Here is a 27549-nt window from a genome sequence, read left to right as displayed (position 1 = left end):
TTCACCTCCCAGGGACCGTTTGTGTTCTGATGTCACAGTTTGCTCACAAGTCCCTTTATAGTAAAGGACTGTTTGTGCCTGGGTTTGCAGATTCTCCTCAGGCCATGCAGGTATGTACAGAGTCCAACACACAAGTGATAAAAAAAAAAGACATGGAGAAATGCATTTGTGAGGATGAACTCATTATTAAGGAATCATTTGCGAAAATGTCTTTACCGCTCTATATATTCCGAGACAGTGAGATAAACCCAAACAATATTTATCGGGCAATTTATGACTACAGGCTTTGGAAGCAAATTTGATTAGAGAGGAATTGCTCTTTCAGCTAGAGAACACATGCAACTCGGAGAAATGCACATGGACAATCTGGAAGTAATTCCACCTTTTTCCTGTTAAAGATGTTGAGTGCAATGAGAAATGCATACAAGGTTAGGAATAAGGAATGGAATTAGATCAGGTAATTCAGAAAACACAATTTACTACCTGTGTAAAGTCATGTATGTTTACTCTTCTAGGAAGAGCTATAATTTTAGTAGACTCCTCCTTTTCTGCTTGAAGACCATGTGGACATTTTGCGCGTTTTTTCATCGTCTGAGTTCTGAAATGGGAGAAATGGTTGTTAATCCTGATATGATGTAGGTCTTGAGATGGTTTGTACATTTGCAGCAGAGCATAGAGCATACTGTTCCGTATACAGACCCTGCTAAGAATGTTGCTCTAAACTCCCTTCCAATATCTGGTTTTGCTCTAATATCTTAAACAGCAGCTCAGCTGACAAGTGACAAGAGAGGCTGGGTAAACATGGTAAAACTGAAGGAAAAAATATCTAACTTGTGGAGTTAGTTTTACGTTACAGCTGAGGCATGGGCCTGTGGAATAAGTTTTAAGTGTAATTAAATAATTACATGCGCAGTGCTTCCATGAGGATCTTGCTTCATCGCACGTGAGCCGGACAACTGCTAATGCATTGCTGTAATCAGCAGAGTTACATTTGTTGTATTAAATATTGTTATATTTCAACAAACACGAGAAGCAGCCCTCTATGCTGATCATATAAAGTACAATATACATGTACTTTGGGGACATGCATATCTACATATTCCGGATTACCTTTTTTTGGTAAAGTTGCTTTAAACTGACACAGACCAAGTCAAAAAGCAGCCCTGGAACTGTCATTACATGAGTTTCACTTTCTCCAGTTGACACCTGCCATGTAATTAGGCAAACCGGTATGTGGACTAGATTTGTTTATGAGATTCAAGGAACTGCCTTGAAAGTCAAAGGTGCACAAGGTCCTTAATCACTGAAAAAGACAAAAAAAAAATAAACAAAGATGGATTTATTCTGTTGATGCACTCAGACTCTATTTATCAGTCTATGAAGATATGGACCAAATTATATAAATTTACTTTCCTTCTCATCCCGGACCGTGCAATGTGTGACAAGCCACAATATTCTATGTTATTCCATGGATGAATCTTTGTGCTGAAATATAATTTGCCAGCTGGCAATTTTTCTGACCCAGATACATCAGTATCTGCGAAAATTTATTAATGAATACATGTTCCCCAAACTTCTCCCGAAAGAGAAGGCAGCACCCATCCATTTCAGGCCTGCGTTCATAATCTTTGCAATCGGGCTACATGCAAGGTCATCCACAAAAGTGATAAAGTTACAAGAGGTCTGCAGCTCTGAACAACATACTGTAGGCTGTTAAGCACAAATAATCTGTGACTTTTTCAGGGCAAAGGAATCATTGCAGTCAATACAGAGGGTTTATAAAGGTAATGCTCTCTCACAGCGCCTGGATGGTGCGAGAGGATAGGGGTTCGATCCCCACTCAGTCTGTGTGGAGGTGCATGCTCTCCCCGTGTCTCCGTGGGGTTTCTCCGGGTGCTCTGGTTTCCTCCCACAGTCCAAAAACGTCCTGTTCAGATAGTGTGAGTGACAGAGAGTGTGTTCCACTAATGTATGGATGAGTGACCCATTGTAAGTAGTGTATCTAGCAGTGTAAGTCACCTTGGTGAATAAGGTGTGTGGGCTCATAACATTGCATAGAGTTCACTGGAAGTCGCTTTGGAGAAAAGTGTCTGCTAAGTAAATAAATGTAACGATTTATGTCACTCACACACGCTACGGGTGAACCTGAACAGCATGTCTTTGGACTGTGGGAGGAAACCAGAGCACCTGGAGGAAACACACACAGACTTGATGCCATTTAAAAGTAAAAGGATTATTCATGCACCCGGAATTTTTAAGAACCACGGATAAAATAAGTGTACATTCTACACAAGGGGAAGAACCGGTTTCCTTATGAAGGGCTCTTTCCGGGACGTTGCGTGGGGGATGGTGTTGAGGTGTTATAACAAATACCTGTCACCTGTAGTCTATTCTTACACAAAGCAAGCAGCCAACAGTGTGGGGGTGACAGTCTTTCCCATCATATAAATGTGAAGCTATAAAGAACAAACTGTGCAAACAAGTATGGGGAGGACGAGAGTTCCCTGTGCGTACATGAGGCTCCCTTAAATCCTGTAGCCCTATGACAGAGAGGAAAAATATTACTTTGGATTTCCCACAAAGAAATCCCAAACTCGTTTGATTTCTTCCACCGTTTATCTTTTCATGGCATAATATTATATTTTATGTCCCTAAACAAATGGAAATGAAGGTATCCACCCATTCCGAACCTATGGTGACTATGGAAGAGAGCACACTTTGACTGAAAATAACTGTATTTATATTTTTATAAAGAAAAAATATGTATTTTAATTAAGTGAAATCAATTAATTAAAATAAAAATATATTCAGAGAAGCTGCCCAGAAGTCATGCCTTCAATGAGGTATGACGTAGAGCATAAATTATTCCCTCAGAGGAGTGGACTGGGAAGTAAGGATGGCTTTTCCAGACGTTAACATCACTGGACTCTGCACCAGATGGCAAGTCCTTCAGTTAGCTGGGGATTTTTAAAAATGCGTGGGATGTGTTATGTTACCTACATGCTTTATATGATCTGTATTGATAACAGATGAGCTCTATCACCTGTAGCTGGAAAACGGGAAGATGGTCAGGAAAGCAATTACCTTAAGTATAGCAGAAGTCAAAGGAACCTTTCATCAAACAGATGCATTTCTGGGAAGAAGGAGAGATGGAAAAGCTGTTAGCAGGGAAAAAAAGAAACCTTACCATCAAGAAGATTGACAGCTGTCTGTGTCCGTCACTACGAAGTTTGGCACACGTTGGTAGATTTTACAATTAAGGTCCAGGACACCCCCTGCATACTCAGCTCTGCACTATGGGGGGAAATGGCACCAAAAAGCCACCATTAATATCTTCCCATTGGCCCATACGTACAAGGAGGTGTTCTGATTTTGTCTTTATCTGATATTTCTGTTGCTGGACCTTCATCCCTCATCTTTCAAGCACATCATTGAAAACCGCAGGAAAATTCACATTTATTTGACTGGTGCTTTTCTCCAAAGCAACTGACAATGTTAAGGTCACATTATTACAAGCTTTCACTTACTTACCCATTTTTACAGCTGGGTAATTTTACAGGAGCAATTTAGAGTAAGTACTTTGCTCAAGGGTACTACAGCCAGAGGTGGGGATCAAACCTACAACCTAGGGTATCAGCTATCCCCAGTATGATATGAGTGCTATACATGAAGAAAGTCACTGAAGCTGCGACCTTTGGATTCAAGGGCAGTAGCTCTAACCACCACACAACCAGACATGATGGCGGGTGCATAAGGTACATTTGTCGCTTTCATTTCAAGCCAAACGCAGAGCGGGTCATAGAGGCAAAGAAGAAGGCTTCCGAAGCACTCTGCGTGTGATTACGCTGAGTGGTATGTTGTTTGGGATTCATTCGCTCACCGATTCAAGGCTGTCTGCATGCAATGGCTTTCATGCTTATTTTGTTGCTCTTTGCAGGAAGGCCAGAAATGAAACTTGGCTTGTTCTTTTACTCCTTGCCCTCTTGCAGCCCACTACTTCTTACTTAGTGTACCCCCAAGGGACCTTTTAATGTCTGAGACAATCTGAGGCCTTCTCAGAGTAACTTTTATTGGCCTTGACTGGAGTATAAATATTTCATAAAGTTCCCAGCACTGGACTGAGTCTGTCTGTTATCCAAAAGGAGGCTCTTAGGATACAGATGGAAAATTAACGTGCAGATCCAAGTTCTGTAGATGAATTTTACTGGCCTGCGTAGATAATCATTGAAGCTGTGAGCATAAGGAACGGCTTATTTTATTCCCTATTAAAAGAAAATTATCCACTACAGGCTATTTTCATGACAGAACCAATTAATAAAATGTTTTATTTTTATTGATTTACTAGGAAAGAGGAAACAAGACATTTGTAGCTCACGGTTATTTAGTGTAATTATTGTTGTTAGTATTTACAAAGGAAATAATAAACCGATCACTAATGCCATGCAAGCAGTGTTATCATTCCGCGCTGTTGAGCTGTACTTTTCATTTTTGCGCGTTATGCATTTTAATGGCTCGGCTTCCCAAAGTCTGCCGTACAAAAACCGAAATGAACTCTGGTTCTCAAAAGCCACAGAATCTGCGGGTTTTTCATTTATAGTACTAATAGAAGTTGATTTACATCTCAAATTTTAATCTTTATAAGTAAAAAAGGTATAACGATTTTAATTGGGCGGTTATGAGATAGGCTGGAATGAAGACAAGCTCATCCAGGGGTTTTTGAAGATCTTCAGGATAATATTTCCTCAGTTCCTTGTTGCAGTTTCCGACCAAATAAGATGTGATTCTTTGCCATTATCCGGCAGTACCAGTGAAAAACAAGAAGAAAACACTGGTAAAGCAATTCTTCATAATTTTAAGTTTTGTTTTTTTCTGATAGGTAAAAATGCTGTTTTTTTTTTCTAGAGACGGTGAGAAACTAACTCAGTCAGCATCTTCCAGTATATTTATTTACTTCTGTCTACCTGAGTGTCATCGATAACTTCCACTGTCTCACTACATTCCTTTGGAAATCTCGTGCTGATTGATATGTCGAGAGACTGTTTTTACCCACGGTGAGAAGGTGGTTTACAGCACAGCAGCAGTACTAAGGAATCCCACGTAATACATAGTCTACTTCTGAAAGATTCATCAAAAGGAAAAATTTGCTTTCGATTTTTGGGACCGAAAACAATGTTCTTCAGTAAGAAGTACTTAGAGCTTCATGAAAGTAGGTAATGTTGTTAAGGCCACTTTTTTAGGTTTTTGCTGAAACAATGAATAGTCTGGATTCCAAGAGGGAAGAACCCTGTTTATGTATGACAGCAGTTAAAAGCACATATCCATGGGAATTTTGAATATAGATGTTTATTCATTTAGTGACGGTTTCTCCAAAGTTAATTACAACATTAAGGTACTTTGCACTTATTTACCCATTTATACAGCTGGGTAATTTTACTGGAGCAGTTAAGGGTAAGTGCCTTGCTCAAGGGTACTACATTTACATTTACGTTTACACGTATTCATTTAACATCTCGTAGAAAATACAACGTGTTCGTTACATTAGCAGAAAGAGACGCTTAGATACAGACGTGTGATTCTTAAGTACAGTTAGTTTCTTTCCACCATATGAACCAATGTTCATCACACGAGTAGCTGCATAAAACTTTATTAGAATATCCACGATTTCTGATGATTATTTTTTTTTGAGATATATGTATAAACATTTACATTAATACTACAGCCAGCGGTACAATTTGAACCTGTGACCTTTAGGGCCAAAAACAGCAGCTCTAGCCGCTACACTACCAGTCATCCACAGAGAAGGATAAAGGGGTTATCACATAGCAGCAGCCTTGCTGACAGACGTAGAAAAAAGAAGTGGCTGAGCTTCACCATTCCTTTGGAAACATTGTGTGGGTGTTAGAAGTTTGACCGCGGTCCCAGACGAGCGGCTCACCAAAGAGGAGACGGTCTTGTTTTTTCTGAGATGACAGGGTGGTGGGAGTCTGAGCTTGTGCCGAGGTGAAAGTCGATCGCTTCTATTCAAAGGAAAGTCGGCTCGGCCCGGAGCGGATAAGATCTCTGTCGTACCGGTCGCAGGTGAAAGTTCAAAAGCAGAATTATCCTCTTTCCCAACCACTGCAAATACCACAGCCCCCAAAAAGTGTAGCTGCAGCTCCCAAATTTGAAACAATTTTGGTTTTTTTATAATTTTGCAGAAAAATTTATAGCTATCAATTACATGCATCGGTGGAACAAAGCCTTATTTTAAATCAGACTTTAGAGAATGTTTTGAGGCTGTGATTTATTATTTTTACATTTATTCATTTAGTTGATGCTTTTCTCCAAGGCGGGTCATCACCGTTAAGGTCACAATTATTAACCCATTTGTACAACACGGTAGTTTTACTGGAGTAAAGTAAGGTAAGGACCTTGCTCAAGGGTACTAGAGAAAGCGATGGGGATCAAACCTGTAACCTTAGTAGTAATTATAATAATAATTATTCCAAAGGTAGAAGGGAAGTTGGATATTTTATTTGCAGTCCAGTTTAGAGGACACACATTTTTAAATAATAAAAGTATCAAAAGTATGACCAAGTCTGACCAAGGGCGTTCCTTTCCCATTGTACAGAAATTGTTTATATCAAATATCGGAGGACTTTTTCCTCACTCCCTCAGTACTGTCCACACTTTTTCTTTTCTTGCATCATGTTTCAGGCTGAAAGGTAAGAAGGTAAAACTGAAGTAGAAAATACCAACTCTGTTTGTCAAGCAGTGTAATGTACATTGCTGGCCTCTAGATTTCAGGTGTTGATGTGACTCATATTTTGACCCATTTCTGCGCTATTAATACTGCAGTGCAGATTTTTTGATATTCTTGAGTCATGGAAACCCAGCACTGGTTTGCCTTAAACACATTTGTTACATGACAGCCCAACTACCTGTATCACTGCATAGTGAAATGTACCATAGTACAGAGGTTTTTCCCCTAGACGTTCCCAGTACATTTTTCCTGCCAGGGAATGGGATTCTCCGCATGTTACGTGGACACATCTTTTATGTGGTAGGCCTTACAAAAAAAGGTTTCTGACCAGTTATGCTTGTGAATACCCTGAACAGTACAACTGGTAGTTAGAGCTACTGCTGTGGAACCTGAAGGTTGCAGATTTGATTCCCACCTCTGGTTGCAATACCTTCAAGCAAGGTACTTACCCTCAATTGCTCCACTAAATTTACCCAACTGTATAAATGGGGGAGGTGTGGTGGCGCAGTGGGTTGGACCACAGTCCTGCTCTTCGGTGGGTCTGGGGTTCGAGTCCCGCTTGGGGTGCCTTGCGGCGGACTGGCGTCCTGTCCTGGGTGTGACCCCTCCCCCTCCGGCCTTATGCCCTGTGTTGCCGGGTAGGCTCCGGTTCCCCGTGACCCTGTATGGGACAAGCGGTTCTGAAAATGTGTGTGTGTATAAATGGGGGAGGTGCGGTGGCGCAGTGGGTTGGACCACAGTCCTGCTCTCCGGTGGGTCTGGGGTTTGAGTCCTGCTTGGAGTGCCTTGCGATGGACTGGCATCCTGTCCTGGGTGTGTCCCCTCCCCCTCTGGCCTTATGCCCCGTGTTGCTGGGTAGGCTCCGGTTCCCCGTGACCCCATATGGGACAAGCGGTTCAGAAAGTGTGTGTGTGTGTGTAAATAATTGTGTCATGCCCACACCACTGGAGCAACGAGGCACACTTGAGTTCTCGGCAAGGACGGAGGCATAAAAGGCTGAGGCAGAGCCACAGCTGACGCGGAACCTTGTTTGCCTAGCACTCACTCACCTTGCGAGTCAGCAATTTTGTTGTCCCCTCACTCCGTTCTGATCTGTGCTCCTGACTTCTCGTGTTCTGAACTCTCGCTTGTCCTACGACTTCGCCCTTTGGCTCTCCCTTACAATGACGAAGGCACCTCAAAGACCCACACCTGCCCACAACTACATTTATAGGAACATTCCCGAAATAAAAGCCGGTTCAACCTGCGCTTGGGTCCGTCGGATCATTTCCGGAACGGAACATGGCAAATTGTAAGTCACTTTGGAGAAAAGTGTTAGGTAAATGTAAGCCACTGTTCCATAGGAAGCAATATCTTTGAATAACTGTCTTTGCTGGAAAACTCAACGTGAATCCATAAACTAAAACTTGTTTGAGCTGTGTTTAAAGGGCCATGTCAGCAAACAGGGAAAAACAGGAAAAAAAACTAGACATTGCTTTTTTGGATGAATGCAAATACTGACAAAAATAAAGAACAGATTTCATACGTGAAACGCAATATGGATCGGAAAACCAAGATGCATGGTCAAACAAATATCTAAAGCCAAGAAACATTTGTAGTTTCGAAGCAAAGCCTGTAAGACGACCCACGGGTCTTACGATATGTCTGTGATTACACAGTTAACTTAATAGCGAAATTTTGAAATTAAATCTAAAACTGAGTCATCGAGCCAGTTTCCCAGAACTTTCAGCACATCTGCGACGAGCGCTTTTTAAGGAATGTGATCATGTTCCTACTATCCCACATTCTACCGCATAAGGTCACTACACTCAACTTTTACCAGTAGTTCCATTTAATATTAACAAATATAAAATTAATCTGAGAAATTTTCAGATTAAAACATGTATTATGGAGGAAATATGGTTCTTTATTTCTGTTTGGGGGGATGCGGTGGCGCAGTGGGTTGGACCGCAGTCCTGCTGTCCAGTGGGTCTGGGGTTCGAGTCCCGCTTGGGGTGCCTTGCGATGGACTGGCGTCCCGTCCTGGGTGTGTCCCCTTCCCCCTCCGGCCTTACGCCCTGTGTTGCCGGGTAGGCTCCGGTTTCCCGTGACCCCGTGAGGGACAAGCGGTTCTGAAAATGTGTGTGTGTGTGTGTGTGTATTTCTGTTTTTTACATTACATTATTATATGTATTTTTTGCCTTAAATTTTTAAGTACAGTATGTCAGTCTGTATTGTGAAAATCAGAAATTGTCAAAACTTTAACCACAAAGCAAGAGCTGCAAGAGCACCTATGAAATGAATATTTCCTGAGATGCCATTTTTATGGTCATCTATTATGTACTATGCTCTGTGTCCTGAGACATTATTTACGAAATACTCTGATTCTGTTTTCCGTGATCCATTTTCTGTAAGACGGCAACACAGATACCTGAACACTCGAACTAGACAGAATTCCATTAAGAGATGCGGCGCGTCGTGAAAACTAGTCCGTCTACAGATATTCTTGCATTTCTTGAAGCTCTGACGTTTTTCTTTTAAGCGAGATTGGGATTGATTCATTACAGGGATACTATCTGTAGAACATTCTGCACTTTTTAAGTAAAGTGATATTCTTCAACTTTTAAGTGAACAATAATGAACTAATTGATTATAAAGTGTTGCGAAACTGTCACTGTGTCATGGATTTGGATTTCTGTACGTGGAGTGCGAATGCTTTCTCTGTATAGGTAAAGACAATCCTAGGTGTCTTCCTGCAACACCAAGAACTAACTTTTGCGTGTGAGTGTTGGTGAACTTTTGTGTGTGAGCTCTGATGAACTTGTTGTTCTATCCAGGTTGCTCCCTAACTTGGACTTCAAGTCTCTGCATCACAACCGGGTGGCACGGTGGCAGGACGTGGGTTCGATCCTCGCTCAGTGTGTGTGGAGTTGGCATGTTCTCCCCGTATCTCCGCTTCCTCCAGGTGCTCTGGTTTCCTCCCACAGTCCAAAGACATGCTGTTGAGGTTCACCCATAGTGTGTGAGTGACAGAGAGAATGTGTGTTCCACTGATGTATGGATGAGTGACCCAGTGTAAGTAAGTCGCTTTGGAGAAAAGTGTCTAAAAAAAAAATAAATGTAACCCGTGACTGGATGGTTCCTAAATGTAACCGATGAAGAAAGGCAGTAGTCTGAGACAAGCTCCCTAAACTTAAGGAGGAGCGAGGTGTTTTTAAAGAGAATAATGCCCTCCAGTGGAATGCCAAGAACACTGACTGTTGAATCACAGATTTACCAAAGGAGGTTTCCATCGATGTTAGCCAGCTTTTCGAAGGTCCGTCATGTAGCAAGAGAAGACCGCAGGATGGTATGGTGTATATATAAGTTTCGGCTAAAGATGTAAATTTTCAGCCCATTCCTCATTTAATGCTCCTAAATTAATTAAATTAAAAACAAGGTGCAGCTTTGGAGTGCAAAGGAGTCCTTGCCAACAGACCTCTGGGATTCCATCACTGGCCATTATCATGTAAGTTTTACCATTTGCCTGCTTTATGTCATCAGCGTTCATGTTTCTGCTGAAGGCTTTCTCCTTGTTTTGTGGGCCTAAGCAACTATAATCATTTTGCATTCCACTTCACTTTGTTATGTATTGGAAGAGACAGACACATAAGCTATTGCTGCACAGATGCAATGTCAAACTGTGGGCATATTGCTTGCGGTAAGACGATATCCATATCTGGATGTGTTTGTTTTGACATTTGGCATCACTCCACTGTCTCTGAATCAGAGGTTCTGGAAAACTGTGGCTAGGCAGAGGCCAGTGCAAAAACCATCAAGGTCACAGAGGCCGAGTTTCATTTGCATCAGTTTCCTCTTTTTATGGCATCTTTAATGACCTTTATTCAAACGAAGAGTACAGTTGAAGCTCAGTACTCTCTTATATCACAGGGCAACGCTGAGCAGAAAATGACTGTTGGAAGGAAGTGTTATTTTGGATTACAGGACCAAACTGGCAAGAACTAAAAGATAATCTTTGTGTATTTCTATAGCCACCATATCTTAGGAGCTCTCGGGCTGCAGGCCAAGCGAGTGTGTATACTGGACAGTGAGACGACGTGCTATAAATGCACATTCACTAATGATTCTTCACCATATCCCTGACAAAAAAAAAGTTTAGGTATGGGATCACACAAAAACAATTGTGTCTTAGTATTGAGCTGTGATGATTTTGTCATGAGAATAATCGCCACACTTCTTACAAGACAAAAAGGATACGGGCTTGTAACCCGAGAGGTATCTGAGAAAACGCCCTGCTGCTGTCCCGTTGAGGCTGAAGAACGGAGCCGAGAAATTATTTCACTATATACATCGGTGCTGCGAAGTCGGAGTCGGAAGCAGTTATTGGGTTCCTGGAGTCAGAGTGGGTAAAAATGTACCGCCTCCAAGTACAACTAAATGTAGCATATATGCCGGCGTATAAGTCGACCTCCAAAAATTAGAGGTGCAATATACAGTAGGTTTAGGCCTATACTTGCCGGATAAGTCGACCCCCAAAATAACGCACAGCTTTTGGGCAGTGCTGTGGAGTCGGAGTTGAAGGTTTTGCGTACCGACTCCGCAGCTCTGGTGTACATGGGTACAAGAGGGGGTGAAGCTGGGACAGATGGTAACCCTGGTGGTTAGCGGTACTGCCATTCTGTCTTAAATGTTGCAGGTTCAATCCCCAGCTCTGGCTATATTGCTCTTGAGTAGGGTACTTACCATAAATTGCTCCAGTAAAAACTTCCCAGCTGTATAAATGAGTAAATAATTATCGGATTACAGTAATTCTAACCTTAACATAGTAAGTCAATTTGCAGGAAAAGCATCAAATTAATTTTAAACAGATTTGGATTGTTTGTTTTTCACACTTTAACAGAACATTTACATTTATTCATTTAACAAAGATTTTTCTCCAAAGCAGAGTAGCCTACATCACAGAGAACAACACAAAAAATGCATGATGACACATCAACAGAAGGAAAGCTTTAGATGCAGACAGAATTTCCACAAGGGAAGTGTTTTTAACTCACATTTCAGCATTTATTGTAAGGGCAACCCCTGGACAAGAAAAAAAAAAAGAAAGAAAGCAATGTGATTAATTATTGCAAGAGAATTTGAGAAGCAAAGTCATATTTAATTGTAGCTGCGCTCACGGGACATGATGATGACGAGAAACATAACGTAGAAGGATTACAAATGTTCACAGTAATTATCTAAAGTCCACGTTCATCCAAACCTGGGAGAAATAGCTTCTTCACGAGAATAATAAATGACAATGTAGGGAACTCATTAACTTCTGATTTGTGACACATCAGCCAGGGCTCGTGTCCCTCCCGACAAGCTGTATTCGATACACACGTGACGGATTCACTCGTGGGCAAAGCTGCGCTACCAGAACCTGGTTGTAATGAAATACACGTGTGAGACGCACATCCAAGGTACTCATTGCTTTAAGAATCGTAGTTGAAAATGAAAATGGGAAAAAAAAATAAATAAATAAAAAATCGGGCCAGGAGTAAAATTGCAGTAGAATGAAATGAATGAATGGACACGTGATCCCGACTGTTGCAGGACTCGACTGATGCAGTACCAGCTCCAAACGGCAGGTGGTGCTGCAGTCTAAGTTATAGGCACCTGGGAGCCACGTTTGCGTTTCGCCGGCTGCTCCTTTCGCTTTCCACACCGCTACAGGACATGACACGACTATCTTGTTCTCGGCACCGGCGGCGGGGACGCGCTCGAGTAGGGAGGAAATGACATGTACCACCGAAGCACGCCACCCCCGCGACTCGGGCCCCTCCCCTTCCCCTGACTTCCCCGCCCACCGCCTCGCGGCTCTGTGGCGCGCGAGCTCCGTCCTTAGAGGTGGGGTTTCCTGCGCTGGGTGTGGCACTGGCCGCGTTGTGTCGTTAAATCGAGCCGCCGAGAAGGTTTTGCGGACGCCGTGGGTTCTCTAAAAGCGCCGAATACCGCAAACGCGCGGTCCCCGCACAACCCCCCACGTTTCCACCCGCTGCTGAAGCTCCGTGCCGCCCATGTGGCTCCGCGCAGCAAACACGAGGTAGAGTTTTTGTAGCCGTCTGTGAGCGCTGTTGTGTTTCATAGACGCGTGGATGGTGTCGACGCTGGTCGGGGTGGGCTTTTTTTTTTTTTTTTTTTTCTCACCCTTTTTTTTCTCCCTCTTCCTTCTCTCCCCCCGTGCGCCTCCTCGTGCACTAGCCGTTCGTTCTCCGTGATTTGTGCCGGGGCTTCAGGCATAATGATTATTTGTTTTGGCGGCCGGTCTGAGCTCGAACTGGACATGATTGAAGCGGGCAGGTGGAGGAACTGAAAGAGTGGCGGAGCGCGAACCAAAACGGAGAAGTTTTAAAGGACGTGTTGCGTGCCCACCGTGGCTGGAGAAGAAGAGGCGCGCGCGCGCGCGCGCGCGCGCCGGGCGGCGTAGACGGTCTTTTGTCGGAGAGTGGCGGCGCACGCGGATGGTGGTGGGCGAGAACGTTCGAGGCACGAGCTTGGAGAGACAGAGAAAGGGGAGGGGGGTGTCTCGTCTCCTATGGCAACCGCATCAACCTGCTCTCCGGTGGAAATGTTTCTCTTCTGCTTCCCTTAAATCTCTTCGCAATTTGTGCTCATCATAATCATCCTTGTCTTCCTTTTCTCTTCAACACTTCATCTCCACCTTCTAACCACCAGCCAAACGCCCAGATCTCCATTGATTGCGTTGAGTCGCTGTTGTCAGGGAGGTGTGTGTTTTATAGTTATGGGCATCTTTCACGAAACTTGTCGTCATACTCAAATATATTAACCTACGTTTTTATGGCACCTTGGCTTTGTCCAGCGTTAGTCAACTTTAGTGATTTACCCATTGATGGAGTAGGTTACTTACTGTATCAGTGCAGGGTAAGTACCTTGGTTAAGGGTAATAGAGCAAGAGTGGCATTCAAAGGAGGAAATAGAAATGGTATAATTAGAGCAATAAACACTGCGCCCCCTGCTACCCGCATGTTGATGTGGATGACTTCTAATCCCAGATGTTTTCCCTGGTTCTGCTACTTAATTGTGCAAGTTTTGTTTGGAAGAACTTGAACTTTTTCTTCTCCCTCTTTAATGCCATAGCAAATGTCTCTATGATGCACTTGTTTACCAACTAAGCCTGCAAAGCAAGTAACAAATCTGAACAATACGCTGGAACAGATGCGTGGCTTGCTGTGTTCTTCCCCCCCCCACCTTTTAATAGATGCCTCGATGTTCCTCTCAAGGACTTCTTGGCCTATTCAGTGTCACTGTTAGTGCAAGGAAGTTCAGTTTGTGTATGACACGTGTGTGTCTGGGTGTGAAATGTGTGTTTGGTTCTGCTCATTAATGAGGTGAGAAATTGCATAAGTACGGTATATTAACAGGCCACATGACAGTTTCTGCCGAAGATGATCAGGGATTCTGTCACTTAGTTTAATGTTCCAGTAGTGAATAAATACTTTAATGCATGGAGGATGACTCTTCTTTGGCAAACCGCGGAATCATGTCCCGGTTTTGCTGGTGGCCGAGTTATAAAATCCATGCGGCACGGTGGATTGATGCATAGCGTTGCCATGATTTATATTACAGATTTGTAAGTACAAGCTTAGCTACAGTGCTGCGATCCCCGTGTTTATGATATCCGTTATTCCTTGATAAAATGAATATCCCTGTAATAAAATTTATAGTGCCTAACTAAATGTATGTAGTGTGGTGCTCGGCAGTTTCGCAAGAGTCCAGGTGACGCCAGGGCGTGGGACTGTGCTGCGGTTTCTTAACGGTGCGCAGGTAGTCCGCGAGCGGCTCTGGGACGCGTCCTGATTGGCTGCCACCTGTCACATGGCACCCGGTTTGCGCAAAGGTTCCCTCGTACGCGCAACGATGTCGCAATCCCCAACTCGAGCTGTGGAAGCGACCCGCCTCACCCGACAGGTTCAGGGTTCCTGGTGTTCGTGGTGTTCCCGCCCACGTCTCAGCTGATTGGTTCTTCACCTCATTCCCCAGGCTTGATTGGTCTAATTAGCCGCGGTTGGCGTATTTACCCGAATGCGTTTAAGTTGCCAAGAAAGGGCTTTAAAGTTGTATTATGAAAGATTTATGATCGATCTTCAATTAAACTTGTAAAGAACAAAAATAGCATCAAGTATTTACATGTATTTAGCTGATACTCCAAAGTGGCTTGCAGTGTTAAGGTTATTGTTAGTTACAAGCTCTGTTATTTAGAGGTTACTTTACTGGAGCAATTTAGGTAAAGTTTCTTGCACGGCTGTTCTAGAACAGGTTCCTACTTCACACTGTATGCAGGCAGCAGCCTTCATGTTGAAAGTCCATGTCCTTAACCGCTGTTCTCCCTGTGGTAATGAAAATGGCAGTGGTCAGGTTTGCTGTGACATTCACGCCCACAAAACAGACCACTCTGTCTCGGTTCCGGGGTGGCGATGCAAGAGGACGTGGGTTCGAGCTGTGCGGAGTTGGTACGTTCTCCCTGCGTCTGTCCGGATTTCTTCCGGATGCTCTGGTTTCCTCCCACACTCCAAAGGCATGCTGTTCAGGTTCCGTGTGTGTGTGTGTGTGTGTGTGTGTGTGTGTGTGTGTTCCACTGATGTATGGATGAGTGACCCAGTGTAAGTCATCTTGGTGAATAAGGTGTGTAGGTTGATAACTTCCAATGAACTCTATAGTGTTAACTCGGAGAAAAGTAATGTAAAACGAAGTAATGCAAATCCCTCTTCCTGTATCGGGGAGCCTCTTCGAAACACTGTAAATGCAAGTAGTGATCCACTCAACACCCCCCCCCCCAAAAAAAATAAACTTGCTGCACTCATCCTTTCGGTATGGCTAGTATCAGTGAATTTCCTATAACAAAATGTTCGTTTTACATTATAACAGCAAATAGTGGTACGTTGTGCTTTTTCGGAGAGGGACTTGGATGGGCTGAGAGTGTTGTGATGAACGCCGGTAGCTCTGTGTGTATGAGTTCAACTCCCAGCCCACAGGTGCAGTACTAGGTAAATGGCAGGGGGGGCCTTGCCTTGCCATTTTTCTCTAAATGGCAACGGATACGGAAATGTAACAATGGGTTCTAACTACCACTCGCTGGAAAAAGGAGCGGACATGCACGGTAGATTTGTTTTTTTTTTTATACATTTGGCCTGTATCTGGCAGTACTGTGCAGGAGAACTCTAATTTTTTTAGAGCAAATAAAATCTTACATTTAATCTGAAAAGATGTGCATGTATTAAATGTATGTAAATGGAACTGTGGGTAATGAGCTGTGAGGTCTGTGTTCAGGACCCAGGCAGGGAGGAGTTCTTCAGCGGCACTTAGTGTGCAGCAGATACTTGTTGTTGGGATAGTCGTTGGACCTGTTATTTGTTTTTTGCCGAGTGACAAAGCACTAAAGGTCAGTCTTTGTTGTGTGTGTGTGTGTGTGTGTGTGTGTGTGTGTGTGTGTGTGTGTGTGTGTGTGTGTGTGTGTGTGTGTGTGTGTGTGTGTTCTCTCCAGTTTGCCGCAATACTTGTTGGACAGGTAGTGGCGTTGATCAGTTTTAACAGAATCTGATGTTAAATCAGTAAAGAAGCTCTTAGTTCTTTCCTAGTGTTTCCCAGCAGTACACATGCTGAAATCAGGAAAAAAGTCACTACTTTCTAAACGCAGCAGCCAGCATTGGTTTGCGCTGCTGCAAATTGTGATGTGAGGCTCCAAACAACATTGAGGTAAATGTGTGGTTTGGTGGTTATTGTATTTTTTCACTTTAAAATATGGTTTAGTATTGTAGGTCCTTCCTGTTGTTGCATGGAAGTAAGTTTAAGCCTCTCCATTTACATTTTATATTCATTTAGCTGATGCCGTGTGTCTTCCCCCCCCCAAAGTGACTTAGAATATTGGGGTCTTTACACATTACCCATTTATACAGCAGGATAATTTTACTGGTGCAATTTAGGGTAAGTACCTTGCTCGAAGGTACATTTATTTAGGAGACACGTCATTGGAAGTTGCTTTGCAGAACTCTATGTAGTGTCATCAGCCCACACACGTTAATCACTAGGGTAACTTGCACTGCTAGATACACTACTGGCACTGGGTCACTCATCCATACATCAGTAGAACTCTCTCTGCGGAGTGACCCTTAACAGCATGTCTTTGGAGTGTGAGGAAACCAGAGCACCCAGAAGGAACCCAGACCTACACAGGGAGATCATGAAAGCTCTGATGGGCACACAGAGACCCTAGACCCCCCCCCCCCCCCCACCTGGCAGAGCATTACAGGTTCTTTCCTGTTATTATTGAGCTTGTGTCACCTAGAAGCCCTAGATGAGTGACCTTCTGACTTGGGCACTCAGTGCTGATTCAGGGTCTGGTCTCCATCAGCAGAGACCAGATGTCCTTATCCTGTGGTTTCAGTGTCAGACCACTGTGCAATACGTGACCGTAACTAACTGCTCTAGTAGATGGCTATTGATTTTTACCTAACTGTTCAATTACTTAAGTGTCACCACAAGAGTTAAACACTGATGGGGGGGGGGGGGGGGGTTTGGTGTTACTACATGACATGTTTGCAGTTGTCACATGACTGCTTATGGAAAATGTCATGTCTAGGGTCCCCCCCCCCCCCCCCCCCCCCCGTCACCTAACTATCAGGCAGTGATGGGCCGTTGTACTGGTCACTGCTACTGGTTTTGGACCCCAAGGTTGCAGCTTTGATTCCCACCTCTGGCTGTGATACTGTTGAGCAAGGTACTTCCCCTAAATTGCTCCCATAAAATCACCCAGCTGTGTAAATGGGTAAGTAACTTGGTGTTAAGTCTCTCTTGGGGTGGGGGGGAAGCATCAGCTAAATGAATAAATGTGATAATGTAAGGTCTTCTGCAGCCTTGGAGTTAATTACTGTAGTACAGTCATTGTCATTCACTTTCAGGGCCTTGATGAGTGACTTCTTCTGTGCTGGGTGGAGAACAAGGCTACATCAGGGTCAGCATTGTCCTGTAGGGACACGCGCTCTCTGTATACTGATGCCTTGTAGCCGTGCCCTCTGTAACGAGAGAGGGGGAGGGCAGAAATCCCCAGTTGAAACTGGGGCTTTATTGTCAGCGTTCTTGAGTGGCAGGGGGAGGAGAAGCTCTGTGCCCTACGGAGCCTGTTCCAGAATGGTGTTGGGATGTGGGACCCGGTCCTGGAGAGCCCTTGGCAGCGCTGGATGTTCTTTGTGCCTTCGTGGTAATATTTGGGCTGGGTTTTTGTGTGCAAGCGTTGATGTATACGCATGGGGTCGAACATGTTGTCTTGTGTATCTTGAATGAATGGGGACAGTAGTGTGGGTGTTTACAGAAGATCCATGTTCTCTCTCTCTCTCTCTCTCTCTCTCTTCCCCCCCCTCCCCACAGGCACTTCTAGCAGGAGGGATAAAGTCTACATGTTGAATTATGGGACTGCTACAGCTTCTCAAGTCTCAGTTCCTGTGTCACCTCCTCATCTGCTACGTCTTCCTGGTCAGCGGCCTCATCGTCAACCTGCTCCAGGTGTTCACCCTGCCGCTGTTCCGTATCCACAAGCAGCTCGCCCGACGAATCAACTGCCGCCTGGGCTATGCCATATCGAGCCGTGAGTGAAGCTCTCGACTACATTTACATTCCTCCGTTTAGCAGATACTTTGGAGGAAAGTGTTTTCTATGAGATGTCAATGTGTTCATTACGTTAGCAGGAAGACACTTGGGTGCAGATGTGATACTGAAGTACATTTGTTTATCAGATGCTTTTTTCCAAAACACTACACAGAATTCATTGGAAGTCGCTATCAGCCCACATACCTTATTCACCGCGGTGACTTACACTGCTAGACACACTTACTTAGAGTGGGTCACTCATCCATACATCAGTGGAAAACTCACTTGCGCTCTCTCACGCCCACACTGTGGGGGACCTGAGCAGCATGTCTTTGGAGTGTGGCAAGAAACCAGAGCACCCAGAGGAAACCATGCAGACATGGGGAGAAGATGCAAACTCAACACAGACTGGGGGGCCGAACCCATGTCCTCTCGCAACATCCAGGTGCTGTGAGACAGCAGCGCTACTTGCTGTACCACCGGAGTACAGTGGGGTTTTTTGCACCTATGAACCAATGTCATCGCACGAGTAGCTGCGTGAAACTTTATTTGAAGATCCACAATTTTTTTTTATTGTAGATGTGTAATATTTCTTGCATTACAGGAGTAGTGTGTACAATAACAAGCGAGGGTGGAAATGTTACACACTCCCGATTTGTTGCAGAAATTGGTGCAAGCCTGGACTTGAGTGATTACATGGGATGGGACAGTGTGGGGTTTTGCTGTTCAGGAGCGGGAATGATGTAAAGCAATGAGGTGTGGGTGGGTGGGTGGGTGGGGTATAGAGAAGTAAGGGAAATTCTCTGGCAAATGGGCAGGAACATACATGTGCAGCACCTTGACTGATGTGCAGTTACACTGATGGGGACTGGCATGTGGGGTTCAAATCATGCTGGGCGGAGGGGGCGGCACATTTCCATGCTTCTCCCAATGTCTCGCGCGTGGGAGAACTGTCAAACAATTTCCACTCGGAAGCGACACCCGCGCTCGCTAGGAGTCGAGCTCAACCGCACAGCACCGTTTCATTTATTCCGTCCACCTCTTCGCGGTCAGACCCCCCGTTTCAGCGTATGCGTGATCCCATCAGATGTGTCCCGGAAAGCAGGCAAAACCCTCTTCCTTGCAATATCCGTCTAATAACTGGTTCTGCTGAATAGAACCGACATTGATGACATTTTGTTCCGCTGTGTACGAGCAATATAGAGGAATGACAATGGGGGGGGGGGGGGGGAGTTGCGCTTTAACCGGTTTGAAGCGCAAGTTTCTGCTTGCTGTCCCTCTTTTCACTCTCAGCAATCGCGCATCCGATGTGTCCAGACTACTGCCGCAAAAAGAGGCAAGAGCACACTCTCTGGGACTAGTGGCAGCACTATTTGCTGTGATTCCCTGCCTTAGTGGCTTTTTTTTTTTTTCTCTCCTCCCCTCTCTAGTTCCGCATTTATTTTCTTTGCCAAGCATAATCAGTGCAAGCGTCGACCACAGAGCAGGTGTCGCCCGGGAAACCACACGAAACGTGCATTCTTTTAAACGCACGCGTGTGACGGAGAGCTGCTGGGGTTTTACACGGGCAAAAATATATATGCGTTAGGCAGCAGCGAGTTAAAACCTTAACTTGCAAACTTCCTCGCAGCTTATGTTGAACAAGTATTGCCTAACTACAGAGTTAAGAAATGCATGCTTTTAATGCACAACTTTTTTTTAAAAAATGATCAGTCTCGGTGGGATCTGTTTCCTTTAGTCACTAGCAGAATCAGTCCAGGGCAAAAAGGTTTGAATAACTCTGAGAATGATCACTAACGAATCGGTGTGGGTGGCATGGGGCGCAGCGAGTAGCGCTGCTGTCTCACAGCGCCTGGGTGGTGTGAAAAGATGTGGGTTCGATCCCTGCTCAGTCGGTGTGGAGTTCGTTTTCTCCCTGTGTCTGCATGGGTTTCCTCTGGGTGCTCTGGTTTCCTCCTACAGTCCAAAGACATGCTGTTCAGGTTCCCCCATAGTGTGTGAGTGACCCAGTGTAAATACTGAATCTAACAGTGTAAGTGACTGCGGTGAAGGTGCGTGGGCTGATTACACTACATGGACTTCATTGGAAGTTGGCTTTGGGGGGGAGAGAATCTGCTAAATAAAAGTAAACGAAGCACCGAGAACATGTTCATCCTGCAGCCCTCTGTCCTGCGACACGGGCAGTGCTGGTTGAGCTCACAACAAGTGAGGGGAAATGAGGTAAAACGCAACTTGATTGCAGCTTCTTTTTTTTTCTCTCCCCTGTTCAGAGATGGTAGCGCTGCTCGAGTGGTGGTCTGGAACGGACTGCGTCCTTTACTCGGATCCGCAAAGCGCCAAGCTCTATGGCAAAGAGAATGCCATAGTTGTCCTCAACCACAACTTTGAAATTGACTTCCTGTGCGGGTGGACCTTCTGCGAGCGATACGGTGTCCTTGGGGTAAGATGGGATGCGGGCAGCAGTCGTCTTCACGGTGGAGCTTTCGGATATAAGAATGTCAGTGAACTAGACAATGATCACCTCCTCTATAAATGACAAGTCACTCTGATTTACTACATCAGCCGTCCTTTGAGTCGTGTTCACCAGGTTTTCTTAATGGGTATGTTTTGTAAATTCGACTTTTTCCTGTGCTTTCGGGGAAAGTACTTGTGCAGACTGACTTTTCTCCTCCTTCCTCCTGATTTAGAGCTCCAAAGTTTTGGCGAAAAAGGAGCTGGCCTATGTTCCCCTGATTGGCTGGATGTGGTACTTCCTGGAGATCGTCTTCTGCAAGAGGAGATGGGAGGAGGATCGCACGACGGTGGTGCAGAGTCTCCGGAAGCTGCGCGACTACCCCGAGAACTTCTGGGTGAGCGGCTCGCTCATCGCAAGTGGAGCTGGCTGCGGGAGATGCGACTCGCTGCCTACTTGTGCTGCATTTTAATGTCTTTTAACTACAGTTTGAGTCTCCCCTTTCTATGCAGCCATCCTCTGAAATGAGTTCATCTCATATCTAAATATGTCATATGACATATTTAGATATGACACTGATTTTCTGAATCTGTCCTTGGAAGTGTGTGTGTGTGTGTGTGTGTGTGTGTGTGTGTGGTCTTCCGCCAATATTGGCACCCTTGGTAAATATGAGCAAAGAAGGCTGTGAAATTCTTGGTTTAACATTTTGATCTTTTGTTCCCATATTCATAACTCATATCAAACAATTGGAAACACTGGTTTATCCAACAAAATCCGTTAAATGTGCGGCACAATTATTGGCACCCTTTTAGTCAATGCTTTCGTTACCTCCGTTTGCCAAGATAACAGCTGTATCCTATAATGCCTGATGAGGTTGGAGAAGACACAGCAAGGGATCTGAGACTATTCCTCTGTAGAGGATCTCTCCAGATCCTTCAAATTTCAAGGTCCACGCTGGTGGACTCTCCTCTTCAGTTCATCCCAGAGGTTTTCTATAGGATTCCGGTCAGGGGTCTGAGATGGTCATGGCAGGACCCAGACTTCATGGTCAATAAACCGTTTTTGTGTTGATTTTGATGTATGTTTAGGATCATTCTTCCTTCTGGAAGATCTGACCACAGCCTATTTTAAGCTTTCTGGCAGAGGCGGTCAGGTTTTCATTTAATATCTGTTGATATTGGATAGAGTCCATGATGCCACGTAGCCTAACAATGTCCAGGTCCTCTGGCAGAAGAACAGCCCTGAAACATTAGAGCCACCACCATGTTTAACTGTGGGCATGAGGTATTTTTTCCATATGGCTACGTCTGTGTGCCCCAAACCCACCTCTGGTGTTTCATTGCCAAAATGCTCTATCTTGGTTTCATCTGACTGTAGAACCTGATCCTATTTGAAGTTCCAGTAGTGTCTGGCAAACCGAAGATGCTTGTTTGGTGGATGAGCGTAGAGGCTTTCTCTCTCCCCCCCCCCCCCCCCCCCAAAAAACCCTTCCAAACAACTTGGGGTGATGTAGATGATGTCGACTTGTACTTGTGAAGGCTTTCTGAAGCCAAGACGCAACTAACTTCTGTGATTCTTGGAGACTTTTTGGCCACTCGAACCATCCTGTTTGCACTGCATTGAGACAGCATAGACGCATGTACTCTTCCAGATAGATTCATAACATGTCCAGTTGACTGGAACTTAATTACTGTCTTGATGGTGGAAATGGGCATTTTTTTCAGTGCACTTGCTATTTTCTTACACCCCCCTTTTGTATTTTGTTGAAGCTCAACCTTTTGCCGCATATCACAGCTACATTCCTTAGTCTTATCCATTATGAGGAATGACTAAGGGAATTTGGCCTGTCTTACGTCATTTATACCCCTGTGAAACAGTCATAGTTGAACAGGTTTGTGTGTGGGGGGGGGTTTTTTTTCCTCTTCCCCCCCCCCCCCCCCCACCTAGGTGTACAAAAAAAGTGAAATGTCAATGGGAATATACTTATATGAATTCATAAGGGTGCCAATAACTATGCTGCTCATATTTAACATTTTTGTTGGATGAACCTGTTTGCAGTTGTTTATCCAGGAGAGCTTTTTTTTTTGGGAATATTGTTAGTCTTTCACAGCCTTCTTTGCTCATATTTTGTGAGTGTGAGACTAAAAGGAGGGAAAAAAAAAAAAAATACACATGCTCAAGCCGCTTGTCCCGAGCGGGGTCGCGGTGAACCGGAACATCACCTGGAAAGGCGCGGTGTAAGGCTGGAGGGGACACACCGGGGCTGGGATGCCAGGCTCTCACAAGGTACCCCAAGTGAGAATCAAACCCACTGTGTCCCTATTCATATGTGTAATATATAAGTAGTTACACACTTTTTTTTGGTCTGTGTGTCATATCTCATGGACAGCTGGTATTGCTGTGGTTAGAGCTGCTGCTTTTGAGCCCAAAAGTTGCAGGTTTGAATCCCACTTCCAGCTGTAGTACCCTTGAGCAAGGTACTTGCTGTAAAAATTGCTCTGTGAAATTACCCAGCTATATAATTGGGTAAATAAGGACAAAGTAACTTGCATTGCTTTGAAGTAAAGTGTTTGCTAAATGCATAAATATATATTTAGAAAATGCTTTTCAATGTAGCGAGAGACGGTGATTACCTACCTCATACCTACAGTATATCTGGGGCAACTGACATTACTGGCTATACTGAACTCCCTACAACCATTTTTCCATGTCTGTAGGGAGTTCAGTATAGCCAGTAATATAGCCCCCCCCCGTAGATGCACGGGCTGTTTAATCACGGGGGGATGCAACATAAGGAGAATATGCAAATTCTACACAGACCAAGCTGGGCTCGAACCCACAGCTTTTGCACTTCAGTCATAGCGCTCAGCAGTTCCACATCCCCGATTTGACAGGCTTGCATCTGGGGCTTCTCGAACAGGAGAAACGAGCCTTGCGCCCCTGTGCTAAGCTGATGATTAACGGTGATTGCGTGATGCAAATGCTCTTCCCCCCCCCCCCCCAGTTTCTCCTGCACTGCGAGGGCACGCGCTTCACGGAGAAGAAGCACCGGGTCAGCATGCAGGTGGCTGAGAGCAAGGGCCTGCCCAAGCTCAAGCACCACCTGCTGCCCCGCACAAAGGGCTTCTGCGTCACCGTCCAGAGCCTCAGGGGAACTGGTGAGTCCACGTGGAGGAGCCCCTAGGAATATCTCCCCTCCGCCGCCCAGGGCAGCGCACGTAGCGTTGTGTTCTGACGCGTGCTTATTTAACCGTAACTGCTGTTTTGTATCGGTGGGGGGTCCTGAATATGTAAAGAAGCTGTGTTGCAACCGTAAATATGCAGCTTTATAAAAAGGAAAGTTTTGCACTTTGTAAGCATTGGCACTAAATTTTTAAAAAAAAAAAAAAAAAAAAACCTTTTTGGGATAAGGTATGTCCAAATGGTAAGTGAAATACTGCATGTCTAGTGATAACGGAAAGGTAATGTTTCAGTAGTGCTGTACATGTGCGCCGTTAACAATATTACACGTAGTTTATGTACGCATTAACGGTTAAGGAACGGCGATTATCATGTTTACGGTGCTTTCGGAAAAGGGGAGCGGTGGAGGGAATGTCTGAGGCATCGCCCCCACGTAACGGATTCTGTCTCTCTCAGTGCACGGATTTTTACGACTGCCCACGTCTGACATTGTTTGTGTCTCCTCTGTAGTCAGCGCTGTGTACGATTCTACACTTAATTTCAGAAACAACGAGACTCCAACTCTGCTGGGAGTTCTCAACGGGAAAAAGTATCACGCGGATCTATATGTGAGGTGAGGAATGCGCAACGCAGCGTTTCCGGATGCGGGAAGTAGCGTTTTCGTAATCGCGCCGGACGTGGTGTGTATTCGGCCTGCAAGCAGCGCGAGAGTGGAGTGGGGGAGGGTTACCGTGCAAAAGTGGGCTATGGCCATGGCCTTGGAACACTTATTAATGTTACCTGACATGTCAATGACTTCCTTCATGTGTAGCACTTCTATGGTATTGGGACAACTGGTACCCTACTGGTTATAGCTAGTGCCTTTTGATCTGAAGGTTGCAGGTTTAATTCCAACCTCCAGCTGTAGTACCCTTGAGCAAGGTGCTTACCCTGAATTGCTTCAGTAAGAATTACCCAGCGACTTAACAGTATTCACCAATTTAAGTCGCTTTTCTCTAAGGCATCAGCCAAATGTATAAATGTAATCATGGGTTCTGCAGTGTTTCATGGAACAAACATGCCACACCATATTGTTTTGGCTTTGCTCCCGTTGAAATGTTTGTTTTGGTTCACAAGTCCTTTCTTAGATGCTCCTAGGAAAAAAGAAAAAGCTGTTTGACCGTTTGCCACCGAACGCCTTTGTGTGTCGCAGGAGAATTCCTCTGGACTCCATTCCAGATGATGAGGCAGGGTGTGCCGCCTGGTTGCACAAGCTCTACCAGGAGAAGGTGGGTATGTTTACAAGGGCTCCTCCCAGTTACACAAAGCTCAGGTGTGGGGTCTCTGTCTCCAACCCCCCCCCCCCCCCCCCATTGTGGTGGAACGACTCAAACCACTCAAAGCTGCTGAATCTCTCAACATTTCAAAAGGGTCTTAAAACACACCTTTTCCAATCTTACCTCATCTATCTCCAGTTTTAAGCAAGCTGTAAATGTTCATGCTGTATAACTTTGACATGCCTGTAATGTAAATATATATAAAAAGGGAGGGGTGTGATATTCAGATAAACCTTTACATAGCTACTTGTGTGAACATTATTTCATGTGATGGAAGGAAGCTAACTGTACGTAATCTACATCTAAGTATCTCTTCCTGCTAACGTAATGAATATATTCTGTAAGATGTCACTTGGGAGAAAAGCATCTGCTGAATGGATGTGTCAATGTAAAAGCTGTTCACTACATCTTGCCAATGTGTTCTGCTATAATTGAAATTTTTAGTTTATCAATATAAAATCTTTGAGTTATTGAAAGATGCATGCATTTGTAATGTGTTTTATATGGTGGTTCTATATGTTATATAATTACAGATTAAGATATGTATTTTTGTGGTTTACCTTATTTGCATTTTCTTCACTAGTCTCCCACATTCTAAAACTTCCTTTTCACCCAAAAGAGACTTTACCTGTCCGGAATATGATTGTACTAGTGCCTGGCAATTTTTGCATGTTTGGGATAAATTGGACCACAATCCACATTGAAGAGGAATTTGTGTAGAAAATGCATTTTTGTCATTTTCAGTATTTTTCAATTTGGCTTAAAGCTATGAAAATATTGAGGGCAGCTGTTGTTGGTAATAGCTGACTCTATTACATGGTATATTTTTCATGAAAAATATATTCACACATTGTGCTCTAATACATGATGTGTACGTGAAGCTGCTTGTATATGACTGAAACGCAAATATAACATTGACTTCTGCTGCACTAGGACCAGTTCCAGGAACAGTATTATCAGACGGGCCGCTTCCCGGGCCCCACGGTGAGCCTGCCGCGCCGGCCCTGGACCCTGCTTAACTGGCTCTTCTGGGCCAGTCTGCTGCTCTACCCTCTAGGCCTGCTCGTTGTGCGGGTGGTCGGCGCCGGTTCGTGGGTCACCATCCTGGGCACGGTGGCACTGTGCATAGGAGGTGGGTCTTGAATCTTTGTGTCTTAGGGGCTGAACAGGTTAGAGATGGAATTGTGTAGCCTGTGTTGGTCAGGTTTATAACTGTTGAGTGGGAGGAGAACATCAGGTCTTTGAGGCACCAAGTCGACAGATTTACTGACTTTTCTCCCTATAAAATCACAAGGTATTCTTTAAGAATAAACCACCCAGGGGCTAGCTGTACTGGTTTCTCAATGCCCATACTGGTGCTGTCAGGGGAAACTTTGCTTGCAGATTTTAATGACTCCAATTTTGTCCAAATGTCTCAAAAGGGGAAGCAGGTCAGGTACTTTAACAGTAAGTTGTTTCCTTTCCAAAAGAAGTGAGTATGGAATCCATGAAAGCACGCTGCCTTGTGACTGCGATGCATGATGATTTTCTCCCATCATGGCCTATTTCCCTCCACTTATGGATGGATTATAAAGAGTGACACTTGAATGACAACTATGCAGTATTTCTACTGCAGTCTAATCTCGTCACAAAGCTTTGTGAAGGGATTATGGATATAAGTGCAAGAGGGCAGTTCTGACACAATCTGAGCCATGCGCATGATTTCATTTAATATGCAACTATTGTATACAAGTGTGCATATACATGTCAAAATAGTGGGGGGGAATACAGATAATATTCACACCATTCAGAGTACTTGGAGAATGTGCATGTTTCAGAACCCACACTGGAAAAATGGCATCATACTATTTCCATGTGTGCTCAACTTATCACATACCTGGGGCCAGAATCTTAACTGTTATCCATTCTTGCTATCATGTTAAGTTAACCCCAGTATATTCAGGGTTTTTTTTTGGCCTTCCGCTTACTGCTTCCTTGCGTTGTATTCACAGCCTCTGTCGGTGTCCGATGGATGATTGGCCAGACTGAGATTGAAAAGGGCTCCAGCTACGGCAACAGACTCATGACTCGACAATTAGAGGCGCGCCAACAGCCTCAGCCAAAACAAAATGCCAAGCAGTGTTGAGTTCAGCTGGGGTCCAGATATAACTATGCAGGTACTAATGTTTGAGCATCCAGAAGCTGAAAAGAGGTCTGAGCTCTAGCCTTTAAAGTGCCAAGGGATGGATTTGTCTTTT

At 44.5% G+C, this 27549-nt stretch overlaps 1 protein-coding gene across 3 annotated transcripts; it reads left to right on the top strand.

The window, feature by feature from the left end:
* The first annotated feature begins 38 nt into the window (after positions 1-38).
* On the top strand, positions 39-27549 carry agpat4 (1-acylglycerol-3-phosphate O-acyltransferase 4 (lysophosphatidic acid acyltransferase, delta)). 3 transcript variants are annotated; one of them, XM_018766219.2, is made up of 9 exons: positions 39-110; positions 18146-18362; positions 20635-20804; positions 21052-21213; positions 23821-23974; positions 24507-24609; positions 25189-25264; positions 26246-26444; positions 27304-27549. In XM_018766219.2, the coding sequence occupies exons 2-9, from the start codon at positions 18185-18187 to the stop codon at positions 27435-27437; spliced, it is 1176 nt and encodes a 391-aa protein (XP_018621735.2). In that variant the 5' UTR covers positions 39-110; positions 18146-18184; the 3' UTR covers positions 27438-27549. The 3 variants fall into 3 exon arrangements, with proteins under 3 accessions (XP_018621735.2, XP_018621734.2, XP_018621736.2); XM_018766218.2 differs by lacking the exon at positions 39-110 and adding an exon at positions 12544-12806; XM_018766220.2 differs by lacking the exon at positions 39-110 and adding an exon at positions 17901-17978.

Source organism: Scleropages formosus, chromosome 8, assembly GCF_900964775.1.
Source record: "Scleropages formosus chromosome 8, fSclFor1.1, whole genome shotgun sequence".
Lineage (NCBI taxonomy): Eukaryota > Metazoa > Chordata > Actinopteri > Osteoglossiformes > Osteoglossidae > Scleropages > Scleropages formosus.
Note: the sequence above shows the minus strand (reverse complement) of the source record. Positions and strands in the feature narration are given on the sequence as shown.